The sequence below is a fragment of the Cibotium barometz genome, chromosome 15 (genome assembly GCF_041138505.1).
Source record: "Cibotium barometz isolate CiBa-2024 chromosome 15, ASM4113850v1, whole genome shotgun sequence".
NCBI lineage: Eukaryota > Viridiplantae > Streptophyta > Polypodiopsida > Cyatheales > Cibotiaceae > Cibotium > Cibotium barometz.
This window is the reverse complement of record NC_141060.1, coordinates 38,189,185-38,204,757: the sequence shown is the minus strand read 5'-3', so window position 1 is coordinate 38,204,757 and position 15,573 is coordinate 38,189,185. Positions and strand designations below refer to the sequence as shown.

Here is a 15,573-nt window from a genome sequence, read left to right as displayed (position 1 = left end):
TAGTCAGGAGTTATATCAAAATTATCAACACAATGACCTTATTGTTCATGTCAAGATGAGAAGAATAAATATAAATTTGATTTATGAAGTTAATCTCATTCCTAACAAGACTTTGAATTATAGCTAATCATCTCTCTCAACTTAGAAAGAGGAAGACAAAAATAAAACCATAGATATTTTATGATGACAAAAATTCCCTTGGATTCAAAATGGAGAAGAACATATTAAAATGTCACCCACGTCATCGGCATTCGATCACTACATCAAGGAAATCCTTCTCATATGCTTCTAGCAAAATGGAGACGTGCGAGAAGCCTTCCATGGAATCATCAATATTTACATTCATTTATATCACATCCATTCACATCCATCATATTCATTCTCATCACCATCCCATCACATACATTCTATCCACATTACATCACATCCACATCTATCCACATCATATCTCATTCATACACATCCCATCTCATTCATTAACATCCATCCAGTCATTCACATGCACGACTATTCACATCCATCCATTCATTCACATTCACACCTATCACTTCACATCTCATCACATTCACATCCACATCCCTTTACATCACATCACATCCATTCGCATCCACATCCACATCCATTTACATCACATCACATCCTATCACATCCACATCCATTTACATCACATCACATCCTATCACATCCACATCCACATTCACATCCATTTACATCACATCACATCCTTTCACATAACCTCACATCTCATTCTCATCTCATCATTCACATCCACATTCATTTACAGCACATTCTTTCACATACACATCCATATCCATTTACTTTACATCTCGTCCTTTTACATAACCTCACATCTCATTCTCATCTCATCATTCACATCCACATTCATTTACATCACATTCTTTCACATACACATCCACATCCATTTACTTTACATCTCATCCTTTCACATAACCTCACATCTCATTCTCATCTCATCATTCACATGTACATCCATTTACTTCACATCTCATCCACATTCATTTACATCACACCACATCCCATTCACATCTTATCACATCCTATCACATCTTATTCCCATTTAGTAGCTTTTTCTACTTCCATACCGACGATGGGACTTTTTTTAAATTTTTGCCAATTGCTTGGTAGAAGAAGCCCCCAACCAATCAATTGGTTAGTGTGTTGAGAGGAAAGCTCCAAGGAAGGTTGAAGAGAGAGAGAAGCTCCAATCTCTCCAAAATGTAGAGGATTTTTAAAGGATAATAGAAAATATCATTATTTTAATGTAATACTAGCATGGTATAGTTCACAAAAGGCCCCTGAGTGAACAAGTGGTGAGTGTTCTGGTTGCCAATGATGCCATAGGTACACAGATGAAGGAATGATTAGAAATTAGAATTCAACCGGATATTTTAGAGGATTATGATCAGTGATACTATGGTTTCATTAAAAGATTGTTTTAAAGACAGCTAAATATGTAAAAAAGGCAATTTCATATTGGGTGTGTAAGTGGTGTGACTATCTTGAAGTTTGCATGAAGCACCGGCTCTAGGGGGCCTGGGAACTCTTTTCCCTGGTACCTAGGACAAAACATAACCAAATTTCTAAATGGATCCTATCACTATAGTGGTTGGGCGGTTGGCTAACCCATGGGACTGGATGGGGTTAGGCTGGACTGATGGATCCCTAAAATGAGACTCAATTCTGTTATGGTACGATAGATATTCCTTGTTCTATGGAAAAGAATCAACGGCTGTGCCTCTCGATGAGGAAAAAAGCGTTGGTCTCTATGATCCAAGTGCAAGTCTTTTCCTTGATCTGACCATGTGACTTACGGGTTTGGTCGGATCAATTTGGTTAGTGATGATGACCTTGACTAAGTTAGAATAAAAATATCCTAGAGGAATCGCCTGTGCTTTCTGGGCGACGAAAGTTTTTCCGAGTTCGATTTTGGAAGAACCGAGGGATTAGTCACTTGTCCGGATGTCCGTGGGCGAGGCCCCGAGTGAGAGGCTCTGCCCTGCGCAAGAAGTGCTACTTCCGCTGCTAGCAACTCCAAACTTGTTGCGCGGAGGGAGCAGGGATCTTTTAGCTGGTATCAGAGCAAATTGGTTAAAGTGGATCAACCGAGAAGCAAGAAATGTCAAAAATTTATGAAGTACCAATAAAAGATTGTAATGTGTGATGAAATTCATACAAATTGATATTTAAAATAAAAATTCATAAATTGGTAATTGGGTCTTCAGATGGAAGTACTGCAATTGTATGGAATCCCTAACTTGCTTGAGGCCTAGATATGATAGTATTTACCTTATAACTCCAAGGACCGTGACTATCCGTATATACCGTGAGTATATCTACAGCTCTTTACTAACAATATATACGAGTAAATCTAAGACCTTGAAATTATAAGCAAAAATGCTATCTAGATGATGAATTCGAATGCTGGTTGATATGATTTTAGAATTCTGGTTGAGAATTGATGAGTTGACTTGGATTCTCATTGAAAGATGATGATTCTTGACTTCTGGCTGAAAGAAGATAAGTTGAACAAAGCCACAATGAGGATGAATGGGACGAATCCCAGTAGTGATGTTAATAACTGGAATGGCGATAATGACTTCAGCAAATCACTACAAGATTAGTGGATTGTGCTGACACATTGCTATACTGTTTGACCTTTCACCGAGTGGCTCAAATTAAGGGATGACAAATTGAGAACCTGCATAACTGAAATTCCCATGGAGGAATGTTGAGATGGAATTTTCGATCTGATGGACCATTATTGTGTTAAGGATATGAATGATATGTTTTGAATAAATTGTTATCTGATAATGAGTCCTATATGTTCTTCTTATAAAAGGGATCTTTATCCCAGGATTCTGTTCGGGTTGACCAAACTATAAGGAGCCCCAGAATCAGTTGGATCTTAAGGGAAAGAGTTTGTCCTCCAGCTCTGCGAGATGAGGACATCTCGCATTTTTTAAGTGGGGTAAGATGTAAGATTCCTCCCTCCAGCTTTTGAAGTCTAAAGGTGTAAGAACCTCCCCTTCTGTTCTTGTAATTATTCCCCTCTCTGAAATAAAAGAAAGATCTTGTTTTACCGTGTTTTGACCTAGAGAGAGAAAATATCTAGAGAGAGATAATCTAAAATTAAGATATTTTTGGATATAAAAATCCTCCTAGTGTCTAAAATGGTTTCCCCTGAAACAGAATTTCAAAAAGAACTTTCCAATGTGCATCTGGAATTAATTGAAAATGTGTATAAAGGACCTTAGCCTAAGGGTCAAGATTTTCAGAAATTTCTAGATTATGGTCCAATTAAGGTTCCTATGGACCAATTGGATTAATCCAAGTGTGGGGATGAGATAAATCCAAAGAATAAAAGAAAATACCCTAAAATGAGTAAATGCTCACGTAAGATGAAGAGTTGACTGAGTACAAGGTTTATTAGTTAAAAACTATGAGATATTACTAAAAAAATGAGATATTTTGGTATAATGATACATTTTTGACATCTTGGTAAGGAGGGGGGAGACTTTAAGGAGGCACCTATTTCACACATGTGGATGAGTTTTAAATTCATAAAAATTGTGATATTTTTATCTCTCCTCTCTCCTGGATCAAACCAAATAAAAAAGGGAGCCAAATTGATCTAAATCTTCTCCAAATTCAGCCAAACAAAAGCTGAAAAATTATAGAACTTAGTTGGACTCAGTTAGTGGCCTCCCTCACCTATAAATAGATCCTTAGTCTTTTGTAAAAAAATCTGTGAACTATACCATGCTAGTATTACATTAAAATAATGATATTTTCTATTATCCTTTAAAAATCCTCTACATTTTGGAGAGATTGGAGCTTCTCTCTCTCTTCAACCTTCCTTGGAGCTTTCCTCTCAACACACTAACCAATTGATTGGTTGGGGGCTTCTTCTAAGATAGAGAAGCAAGCAAAAACAAGAGGTAAAGTGTAATTTTATGGTTTTTCTCTACTATTCTCAATGTTTTCACTTCTCAACCCCTCTCAAGCTTGAGAAGTTTCTAAATTAAGTGTTTATAATGCAAATCAAGCTTTTCTTAAGAGTTGTAATGAATAATTAAGAAAAGTTTACATTTATGCTTAATTAAGATGCTTTTTATGTTTATCTCTCTCTCCCCAAAAGAATGGTCATTCCTATGACCAATTCTCTATTCAAATGATGCTTCTCATTGATAAATTCTCAATTCACAAATCAAACTCTAGGCTTGTGAAGCTAGAGGTTAAGAAAGTGGCTTTTTATACTTTTATGCTTCTAAAATTATGATAATCTTATGATTTAAATCCGTAAATTGGATTTAAGTTTAGAAGATAGTTATACTATCATAATTGTATTACTAAGTTTATTCTTTTCAAAAATATTAAAAATTATCAGTAATAGCAACGGAGCTATGTGGCAAAATTTCTAAGAAATTGATACATAATTCATTCTTATGCATAACGTGAAAAAAGGACTTTCTACCATATTCTAGGATTGGTCATCCTATGCTAAAAGAATGATTAAAATGTGATGAGATGTGAAGTGATAGGTGTGAATGTGAATGAATGGGTGGATGTGAATAGTCGTGCATGTGAATGACTGGATGGATGTTGATGAATGAGATGGGATGTGTATGAATGAGATATGATGTGGATAGATGTGGATATGATGTAATGTGGATAGAATGTAGGTGATGGGATGGTGATGAGAATGAATATGATGGATGTGATATAAATGAATGTGAATGGATGTAATGTGAATCGGGATAGATGTGAATGGATGAGATGTTATGTGAAATGGATCTGATGTGAATCGCGATAGATGTGAATGGATGAGATGTGATGTGATGTGAATTGGGATAGATGTGAATGGATGAGATGTGATGTGAAATGGATGTCATGTGATGTGATGTGAATCGGGATAGATGTGAATGGATGAGATGTGATGTGAAATGGATGTAAATCGGATCGGGGTAGATATGAATGGATAAGATGTGAATGAATGTAATGTGATGAGATGTGGACATGGGTAGATGCGAATGGATGAGATGTGATAAGGATAAATGTGGATAGATGTGATGAGATGGAATATGATGTGATTGGATGATGTGATGAGATGGAATATGATGTGATGTGATGAGATGAAATATGATGTGATTGGATGAGAATGGATGAAGGACGATGGGAATACATATGATTGGACATGGTTTAAGAAATGTAGACTGATGTGAAACAATGTGAAAAGACGAGAGTTCGTTATAGAAAATATATTTATGACCTGTTTTTAAATGATTGTTTTAAATTCTCAATTCACAAATCAAACTCTAGGCTTGTGAAGCTAGAGATTAAGAAAGTGGCTTTTTATATTTTTATGCTTCTAAAATTATGATAATCTTATGATTTAAATCCGTAAATTGGATTTAAGTTTAGAAGATAGTTATACTATCATAATTGTATTACTAAGTTTATTCTTTTCAAAAATATTAAAAATTATCAGTAAATAATAGCAGCGGAGCTATGGCAAAATTTCTAAGAAATCGATACATAATTCATTCTTATGCATCACATGAAAAGAGGACTTCCTACCATATTCTCGGATTGGTCATCCTATGCTAAAAGAATGATTTTCATCACATTCAATGGAAAACTAATTTTTAAGATTTATGCATAATTAAATAATTAAGAAAAGAGAAAATTATGGTAATTTTATTCAAATGATAAAAGAGGAATTTCCATGACATTTGAAATTCAATCATTTAAATGGGAAAAGTGGAATTCTCAGCATATTGAATTAATGGATATTTTTATTAAAATTCAAAGAGAAATTTTAGATAAATTTATTTTATGCATGAGAAATATTTAAATGATAAAAGAGGAATTCCCATGACATTTGGAATTCAATCATTTAAATAGTAAAAGTGGAATTCTTGGCATATTGAATTAATCAATATTTTTATTAAAGAAAAGAGGAATTTTAGATGAATTTATTCAATGATAAAAGAGGAATTCCCATGACATTTAGAATTCAATCAATTAAATGTAAAAAGAGGAATTCCCATGATATTTGGGATCCAAGAAATTAAATGGAAAAAAGAGAAATTTTTAGCATAATTTAAATTATGAGTATTTATCAAAAGTGGAATTTTGAGCATTATTGGGAAATATGGTAGAATTGATTTTTGTAAATCCCATGAATTCTTTTATTCAAAAGAAAAATATTGAACATATTTCACTTGAGGAATTTGAGAAAGAATATGAAAATAGCCGTCTGGAGAAAAAGAACCTTTACCTAGGCCAAGCAATTGGTAAAAATTTAGAAAAAAGACCATCGTCGGTATGGAAGTAGAAAAAGCTACTAAATGGGAATGAGATGTGATAGGATGTGAATGGATGTGGTAAGATGTGAATGGGATGTGGTGTGATGTAAATGAATGTGGATGAGATGTGAAGTAAATGGATGTGGATGTGAATGATGAGATGAGAATGAGATGTGAGGTTATGTGAAAGGATGAGATGTAAAGTAAATGGATGTGGATGTGTATGTGAAAGAATGTGATGTGAATGATGAGATGAGAATGAGATGTGAGATTATGTAAAAGGATGAGATGTAAAGTAAATGGATATGGATGTGTATGTGAAAGAATGTGATGTAAATGAATGTTAATGTGAATGATGAGATGAGAATGAGATGTGAGGTTATGTGAAAGGATGTGATGTGATGTAAATGGATATGGATGTGGATGTGGATGTGATAGGATGTGATGTGATGTAAATGGATGTGGATGTGGATGTGATAGGATGGATGTGATGTAAATGGATGTGGATGTGGATAAGAATGGATGTGATGTGATGTAAAGGGATGTGGGTGTGATGTGATGTAAAGGGATGTGGATGTGAATGTGATAAGATGTGAAGTGATAGGTGTGAATGTGAATGAATGGATGGATGTGAATAATCGTGCATGTGAAGGACTGGATGGATGATGATGAATGAGATGGGATGTGTATGAATGAGATATGATGTGGATAGATGTGGATTTGATGTAATGTGGATAGAATGTAGGTGATGGGATGGTGATGAGAATGAATATGATGGATGTGAATGGATGTGATATAAATGAATGTGAATGGATGTGATGAGATGTGATGTGAAATGGATGTGATGTGAATCGGGATAGATGTGAATGGATGAGATGTGATGTGAATCGGGATAGATGTGAATGGATGAGATGTGATGTGAAATGGATGTGATGTGATGTGATGTGATGTGAAATGGATGTGATGTGAATTGGGATAGATGTGAATGGATGAGATGTGATGTGAAATGGATGTGATGTGATGTGAATCGGGATAGATGTGAATGGATGAGATGTGATGTGAAATGGATGTGAATCGGATCGGGGTAGATATGAATGGATAAGATGTGAATGAATGTAATATGATGAGATGTGGACATGGGTAGATGCGAATGGATGAGATGTGATAAGGATAAATGTGGATAGATGTGGATAAATGTGGATAGATGTGATGAGATGGAATATGATGTGAATGAATGTAATATGATGAGATGTGGACATGGGTAGATGCGAATGGATGAGATGTGATAAGGATAAATGTGGATAGATGTGGATAAATGTGGATAAATGTGGATAGATGTGATGAGATGGAATATGATGTGATTGGATGAGAATGGATGAAGGACGATGGGAATACATATGATTGGACGTGGTTTAAGAAATGTAGATTGGTGTGAAACAATGTGGAAAGACGAGAGTTCGTTATAGAAATTGTATTTATGACTTGTTTTTAAATGATTGTTTTATGTCAAGAATGCTGGGGAAGAATTTTGATCGTCTTGTGAATGAGGTCGTGGAGACCTAAGTGATAAAGTTACAATGGCTGACGGAGAGTCAATGGAGGACGTCTCGCGTAGCAAGGTCGGCCGAGGTCTTGATCGGCCTCGGTTCGATTTAAATGGTGAGCTTCCGGTACGGTGGATGAGGGACCAAGGAAGCGGCCCCACAGGGGGTTCATAGTAAAGAAGACATGTCACCTGCGTGCAAGGACTTCTAAAAAAACCCCCTATTTATGAAGCTTGTAAGACTAATATATCCCCCTATTTAAGCTTATAAGATATATACATGTATGACTTTTTATGTATCTCCTTTCTTAAATGTAAGTCTTTATAAAACATATACTAACTTTCTTTTTAAAAGTTGGAATTATCCTAAGCAAATAAAAGTATCAAAATGGTCATATCACAAAGTGATTTATGTAGTGGCACTTGGATACCATCGAAGTATGTGTCGCAATGTTTTTGAGTGCCCGTGCCCCCTTACCACATGAGGAGAGAGAGTAGGGGAATCGAACCCCTTTACACTTAAAGTGACTACACCAAGCGGACACCAAGCTCTCTTTGGAAGAAGGGGAGTTGAATCTCTCTACCAAAACCATGGGAGAGTGCCAACTCCCCCCCTCCCACACTATGATTAATACAAATCAAGAAAAAAAAATCAAACAAAAATTAAAGATTTAATTTTTTGCTTTAAGAAAAACTTGGGTTTAACCTCTTACCAAGCACCTTGAAACTCCTGATACTAACATCTAGTTAGTAGTCACAAATTACAGTACATGTATGAGTGAACTTAGCAAAGAGTAGCAACAACACAAGCATCACATGTATGTATTTAAAAGTACTTTCCTTCATAGATATCCTTGAATGAAATACATGTTGAAGATACCTCCAAAACTATAATGCTGCAATGTACTTTGCTTCATTACCATAAGATTATCAATACATATACTTTTCTTCACCATCAAAGGATTGCCAATGCAGCCATATGCCTTTTCTACTGCATGTTGGTGGTTGAGATGGACCCAAAACTACTGGCTATTGCCAAGTGTGGTAAGCTGCTTCGTGCACATGAGTGATGGAGAGAGTTTATGACCTTAAAACTCAAATTACACCCAAAATGGTCATAAATGTTTATGACTCTTAAACTCAAATTACACAATAACTAGATGACCACAAAAGTTACTTGATATTTCTTGGTAGCATGTATGATGTATACATAGCAGCTTTCAACCTGCAAAGAAAAACAAGATTATTAATTTAATACTAATGCATAAGGACAACACATTAAAACTATTATAGATTTGTATTTTACTCTATGCGCTTCAAATTACCTTATGTATCTTTTACATAGTCGTTAAAGATCTTATAGTCATTGGGATCAAGTTGTTTCTTTGATATTGGATCATAGCTCAAATTTGCCAGAGCAATTATAGATTCCAAGGACACTGATTGATTATCAACAAGATCATATGTGTAGCATCTACTTCCTTTGGTTTTTTGATACCATGCTAGATGAATCTCCACATTTGGAGGACGATCTAGAAGATCAAAAGGGCCCCTTGTCTCTTTCATACCATTTCCTAGCTTCATTCTCATACTCATTACTCTTCCGAGGTACCATATGCCTTTCTTGACCCCTTGACTAGTATTTGCAACCTTGCCTTTTCTTTTGAGCTTTGTATTATCTCTAAGTATAATATCTTCAAATACAACCGCACAATCATATCCTATTCCAAGGCAAGTACTGGTTTGAGGTTTTGACTTCATCTCAAATGAGAAAGATACTCCACTTTTTACCCTTGTTAATCTATCCTTTGATAACGTTGGATTTCCATTCAATTGGCTCACAAGTGTGCTCTTGCACAAAGTCTTCCCATCAACTTCCACAAAAGGTGATATTTGGCTCACCACATTCTCCTCATTGTCAACTATAGAATCCATGACATGGCGAAGCTCACTTTGTGCAATTGTATCCTCTTCATCAACATCCAATACTGTATCCATGATTACATCTCCAACAAAATCATCCAATGAAACTTCTTCTTCTTCAAGATTGTCATGTGCATTGTTTTCAAGATGCTCTAAGATATCTTTTTCTTCCCATGAGGCACCCCATGAAGCTTCACCTTCCATATCAACAAGCTCGCGACACATGACCTTTGCTTCTGCTAAACCCTCCTGCTAAACCCTCCTGCTAAACCCTCCTTTAATGCATATACAATCTGCTCATCAGTACTCACAACCGTGTAGTCATTTAAATTTGCCAAAGGAATGCCAGGCATATGGTTCATATCAACCCATATGTTTTCTTGCTTTGAGTGAGCTGCCGGAAAACTTAGATTTGAACCTGCTTGAAACTCTGAAATTCTATTCAATGCTCCTGCACTACTCAACAAGTCACAACCATCATAACACCTCTCATTGCTAACCATTCCACCTACTTTACTAAAGAAATTCTCACAAGCATCAGATCCCGTAGAAGATAAAGGAACTGCCAAGTGACTATATCTGTCTCTGAAGATCTTTATGAGAAGAACCACAAAGTGACATGACAATTGGATGTCCATGAAAGTTTCTCTACTAATGAAGTTCTGCTTGAGCGTATATACATCATGCTTGGTGATCCACATGCGCCAAATCCTAATAAAACATCATAAGTCAATTGATTAATAAGACATAATGGTGCTACCATAGCAACAACATGAACATACAATATCAGTTAATTATTTATATATGTTCAATAGATAACATGAATTCTGTACCTAAAAAAGAAGGATACCATTCCAGCAGCTTTCACACGCTCATACAAGTTGAGCGTAGGAGATAGAAAAATATCAATGTATGCTGCCACAATTGAGAGATACACCTTTGTACCAAGTGTTCGCTCTTGACGATGATTGGATCCCATCTGCAAGAGCTCTAAACAATTTTGAACTTTACGTCCGGCTATCCTCCGTGCTGATCTCCAATTTTGTCTATCTTTTCTCTCTATATCTCCTTCTTGCAAACCATGATCATCAACCTTGAAACTGTGATATAGCAAGGCTACATGATTCAAAGTGACAAGATCATTACCAAGCACTAATCTTTTAGATGCATTATCTAGAGGATTAATCATCTTCTTTCCGTTATGTATATAATCTTGGTCATGTAATCGAATGATGCTTCCATCATCTTCCATAGAAGCTGTGAATGGCCAACTTTTCCAAGGAATTGAGTATCGAACACCTGTAAGAGAGCTATAATCTTCAACCATAAGCTTTCTTCGCCTTGAATCTCCATCAAAAGCATGACCAAGTATTGGTCCAATCACATCCTTCACATACATATTCCAATGCAAATTGACTTCTTTCCATTGCTCCTTGATGGACATAGAGGCAAACCTATTACAAGTTAGTTGTATAAGAAGAACTAACTTTTGCAAGCATTCAGCAAGAGGATTTGCAATCAATACTCTTGCATAGTGGGCAATCACATTATGCTCAAATGCATCAACAATTCTATGATAACCATTTTCACCATCTCCAACATGTACTATGAAATTTGAAATGCATGTGTGATCTATCTTCTTTCCACAAAAACCAACAAGTTGGTCATCTCTTGCTATCCATCTCACCATCCTCTTGATCATAGTCTCATCTTCAGCAACAATGACAGGTACACTTCCCATGCAAAGCCCATTTTTCAACATATGATGCTTATATGTTTCTGCCACATGCTTGAATACATCCTCTCTCAATCCGGTCCTATAACAAAGAGCTTTTCAACTACATCCCCTAGATGTAGTTGAAAGATGTGGACCTTGAAGATTCATGGGAGAGAGAGTCTATTTTTTGGAACATCTTGGACAACACTCACATTATCCCTTGTCGACTCCATCCATGAAGATCACTAGCTCTAGCTTCCATGGATGGCTCCGGCTCATTGCTAGCCCCCTCTGAATTCACTCTTTGACGCTTGCACGATGACTCACTCTCCTCTCTCAATTGAGTGGTGACCTCTTCTACATCAACTGTCCATCTCTCCTCTTGCTTTGATCCAACAGGAAGCATTCTAGAACCTCCCAAAAAGACAAAGTCATTTGAGATGAGACTATCAAGGACAATCTCCTCTCATAAATCTTTATAGGTTCCTCCTTCTTTGAGAAATACAAATCCCAAAACATGGCTTTGATCTGTACCCTCATTTAGAGGAATCAATATTTCCTTTCTTGCCATACTTATCCAAGATTAGCAAACTATAGAGCAAGAGATTCCCACTTTGAATGCTGCAAAATCAATGTAGACAAACCAAGAAAGCAGCTGTCCACTCATCAGGATACAACATTGGCACAGCTGTCCTTTTTACTACAAGCATGGAATAAAGATCAGGCCTTTGAGGCACTTTGTCTGGACATTGCTGAGTTTCAGGACGACCAAGGTAGGGTCATAGTGATGGGGGATCTAAATGCAAGAGTCAGACAAATGCAATTCCAACCTATCATGGCAGATGAGTTGGATAAAGAATCTGAATTCGAGGTACACACTGGATGTAAAAATTGCAGCAGAACCTTAAAAAACAACAATCAAATAAGTAGAAAGGTTATGTTTGCAGATCTGTTTACACACAGATTTATTTGAACAGATCTGCAGATCTATCAAAATAGATCTGCATATTTGTTTATGGATCTGTTCAAAACAGATCTGCATATCTGTTTACAGATCTGCTCAAACAGATCTGATTTGTTTAAAATAGATCATATCTATTTTAAACAAATCAGATCTGTTTGAACAGATCTGTAAACAGATCTGCTATGAGCTGTAGGTGAAGAGAAGATGCTGTTGTTGTGGAAGACATGAAGCTGCTGCAAAGGAAGATAAGGAGTTGCTTCAAAGATGATAATTTTGCTTCTTGAGAAAGTCAAGATTGGTGCCCAAGGAGGAGGAATCTGCAGATTTCAGATTGTTGTGTTGTTGAAGAGAAAAGGAAGCTACTACAAATGGGGTTTTCTCGGCATGGTTGCAAGTTTTATGGTTGTTTTTACAAATGCTACAATATTAGGTCTATTGCTTGTTTCAATGAGTTTCTCGTTCCTAGTTGAGCATGCTTTGGTGTCTTCATAGAAGAAAGAAAGACAGTTTAGCATGCAAAGGGGTTGGCATTTTTGGAAGGATTGTGAAGAAAGCCTTGTGTGGAGGGAATGCCCTCTATCAACCAGTGTCGATGAAGACCATAATGGCCCTACAAGCCTTGTGAACTCACTAAAATAATGTTACCTCAAGTAGGAGGCTTTGATATTTTTGTAATGACCACAATGAAAGGTAGCAATACATTCTAATGTAGACAGAAAAGAGAAAAGCGCAGCAGAACAGGATGAGCTCATGTACCTTGACAATTAAGAGGTCTTCATAGATTTCAGCCTTCAACACCTACATCAGAATGAAAAGGAAGCCGGCCAGTACACAAGAATCATGGAGAAGCCTATGATGTGAAGAAGTTGGCAATGTTCAAATTCTATGCTTGAAAGAGAAGTTGCTAAGGCCGCTACTAATGTACCTTGGCTGTAGAAGTTGCAGACAGGAAGACGGCATAGAAGACTTGCGAACAATGTGCATAGAGGAAATCATGCTCATGAGCAACTGGTGATAAACTCGTTGAGGACTGAGAAGAAACCACCTGAAGATCGTAAGCTGAAAGAGAGACACAAGTCTATGTCACAATGCTTGTCGAAGACGAGTTGCAATAAGTGTTGCTAGTCTTGAACAAGGTAGTAGGAAACTTCAGAAGTTCAGAAGAAGCAACGATTTGCGGAGCAAAAAGGAAGCACAGTGAGGCGTTTTGATGCCACCGGTGGCAGGGGCAAATTTACGAGCAGCTTTGGTAGCGAGCTACTTTACGGGGAGCTTTATCACCAGTGGATTTTCAGGCACTTTGTTTGGTGCGAGCCATGGATGCAACAAGGAAGAATTGTTAGCTTTGGCGATGGTGGCGGAAGCCCAGAGAAGCTTTTGGCTATGGCAATGATAGGGCAGATGATACAAAGAAGGAAGAGCTTGAGGTTGGCCAAATTGTTGCTTGCACAACAATGGACAAATCGACAAAAACCTGCTGCTAGAGTGAAGCTCAAATGTGGCGGCCAATCTTTCTGTGGAGAAGAAGAAGTTATCTTCATTGTGATGAAAACCTACGGGTTTTAAAAAACCCTATTATTTGTGGATGGAAAATCCCTATGAATATATGGTGCATATGAAAACCCCTATCATACATGAAAAATGGCACAATATTGGCTTGTGTGGTAAACTGTGGATGTATTTGATTGTGATCAATATTTGCGGGTGCCCTACCCTTGCATTGACATAAAATCGATGTAATTTTCTCTCACCCATGTTTATAAGGGTCCTCTGCCCGAGCCCACGGGTGCTCAAAAAGATATTTAGATGTGGTGTGCAGGAATAGTGTACATTGTCAAGGTCTCTTGTATGCCATGGAGAAACCAATCTATGGAGAGAGGTGATCAAATGCATCCCCCCCTCGCCCCCACCCTTCTTTTTTCCCTCTATCCCCTCCTTAAATTTAAGTTCAATATAGGAAATTAAGAGGGGTCTACCTCTAATGTATATGCTTAAGTGTCCCACGTGATACCATACAACATCTATAGTGAGCCCCCCGGGGAAGCGGCCTATGAGTGAAGCGCTAGGTGACCTGTTGTGAAGGATCCTAGAGGGTGCTGACCATATGGTGCTCGGGCTCTGGGGGTCGCCAAAGATACCCACGCGTGCGTGGAGGAAGAAAGTGAAACAAGGTGTTAGAGTTTTTTTCTGAACTCGGGCATGGATCTGGTTCATTAACCTTGCTGGTCCTCAACGGATGAGTCCATGGTCCTTTTATATGGATCTGTTGGTTGATCTTGCTGATCTTCAACGGAGAGTCTATCTGGATTTTCTTATGTGATTATATTGTCGGGTACTATGAGCTAGGAACTATTGAAAAGGCCCCTGAGTGAACAGGTTGTGAGCGTTCTGGTTGCCAATGATGCCATAGGTACACCGATGAAGGAATGATTGGAAATTAGAATTCAACCGGATATTTTGGAGGATTATGATCAGTGATACTATGGTTTCATTAAAAGATTGTTTTAAAGACAGCTGAATCTCTGAAAAAGGCAATTTCATATTGGGTGTGTAAGTGGTGTGACTATCTTGAAGTTTGCATGAAGCGCCGGCTCTAGGGGGCCTGGGAACTCTTTTCCCTGGTACCCAAGACAAAACATAATCAAATTCCTAAATGGATCCTATCACTATAGTGGTTGGGCGGTTGGCTAACCCATGGGACTAGATGGGGTTAGGCTGGACTGATGGATCCCTAGTATGAGACTCAATTATGTTATGGTACGATAGATGAAGTAAATCCCGGACATTCCTTGTTCTATGGGAAAGAATCAACGGCTGTGCCTCTCGATGAGGAAAAAAGTGTTGGTCTCTATGATCCAAGTGCAAGTCTTTTCCTTGATCTGACCATGTGACTTACGGGTTCGGTCGAATTAGTTTGGTTAGTGATGACCTTGACTATGTTAGAATAAAAATATCCTGGAGAAATCGTATGTGCTTTCTGGGCGAGGGAAGTTTTTCTGAGTTCGGTTTTGGAAGAACCGAGGAATTAGTCTCTTGTTCGGATATCTGTGGGCGAGGCCCCGAGTGAGAGGCTCTGCCCTGCGGAAGAAGTGCTACT

General features: G+C 37.5%; 1 protein-coding gene across 1 annotated transcript; it reads right to left on the bottom strand.

Annotated features, from left to right (window-relative positions):
• Positions 1-9,198: 9,198 nt before the first annotated feature.
• Positions 9,199-10,499, bottom strand: LOC147631270 (uncharacterized). Its single transcript, XM_086809168.1, has 2 exons — positions 10,067-10,499; positions 9,199-10,034 (listed from the first exon to the last, which is right to left on the bottom strand). Exons 1-2 carry the CDS (start codon positions 10,494-10,496, stop codon positions 9,199-9,201), a joined length of 1,266 nt encoding a protein of 421 aa, XP_086665294.1. The 5' UTR covers positions 10,497-10,499.
• Between the last annotated feature and the right edge of the window lie 5,074 nt (positions 10,500-15,573).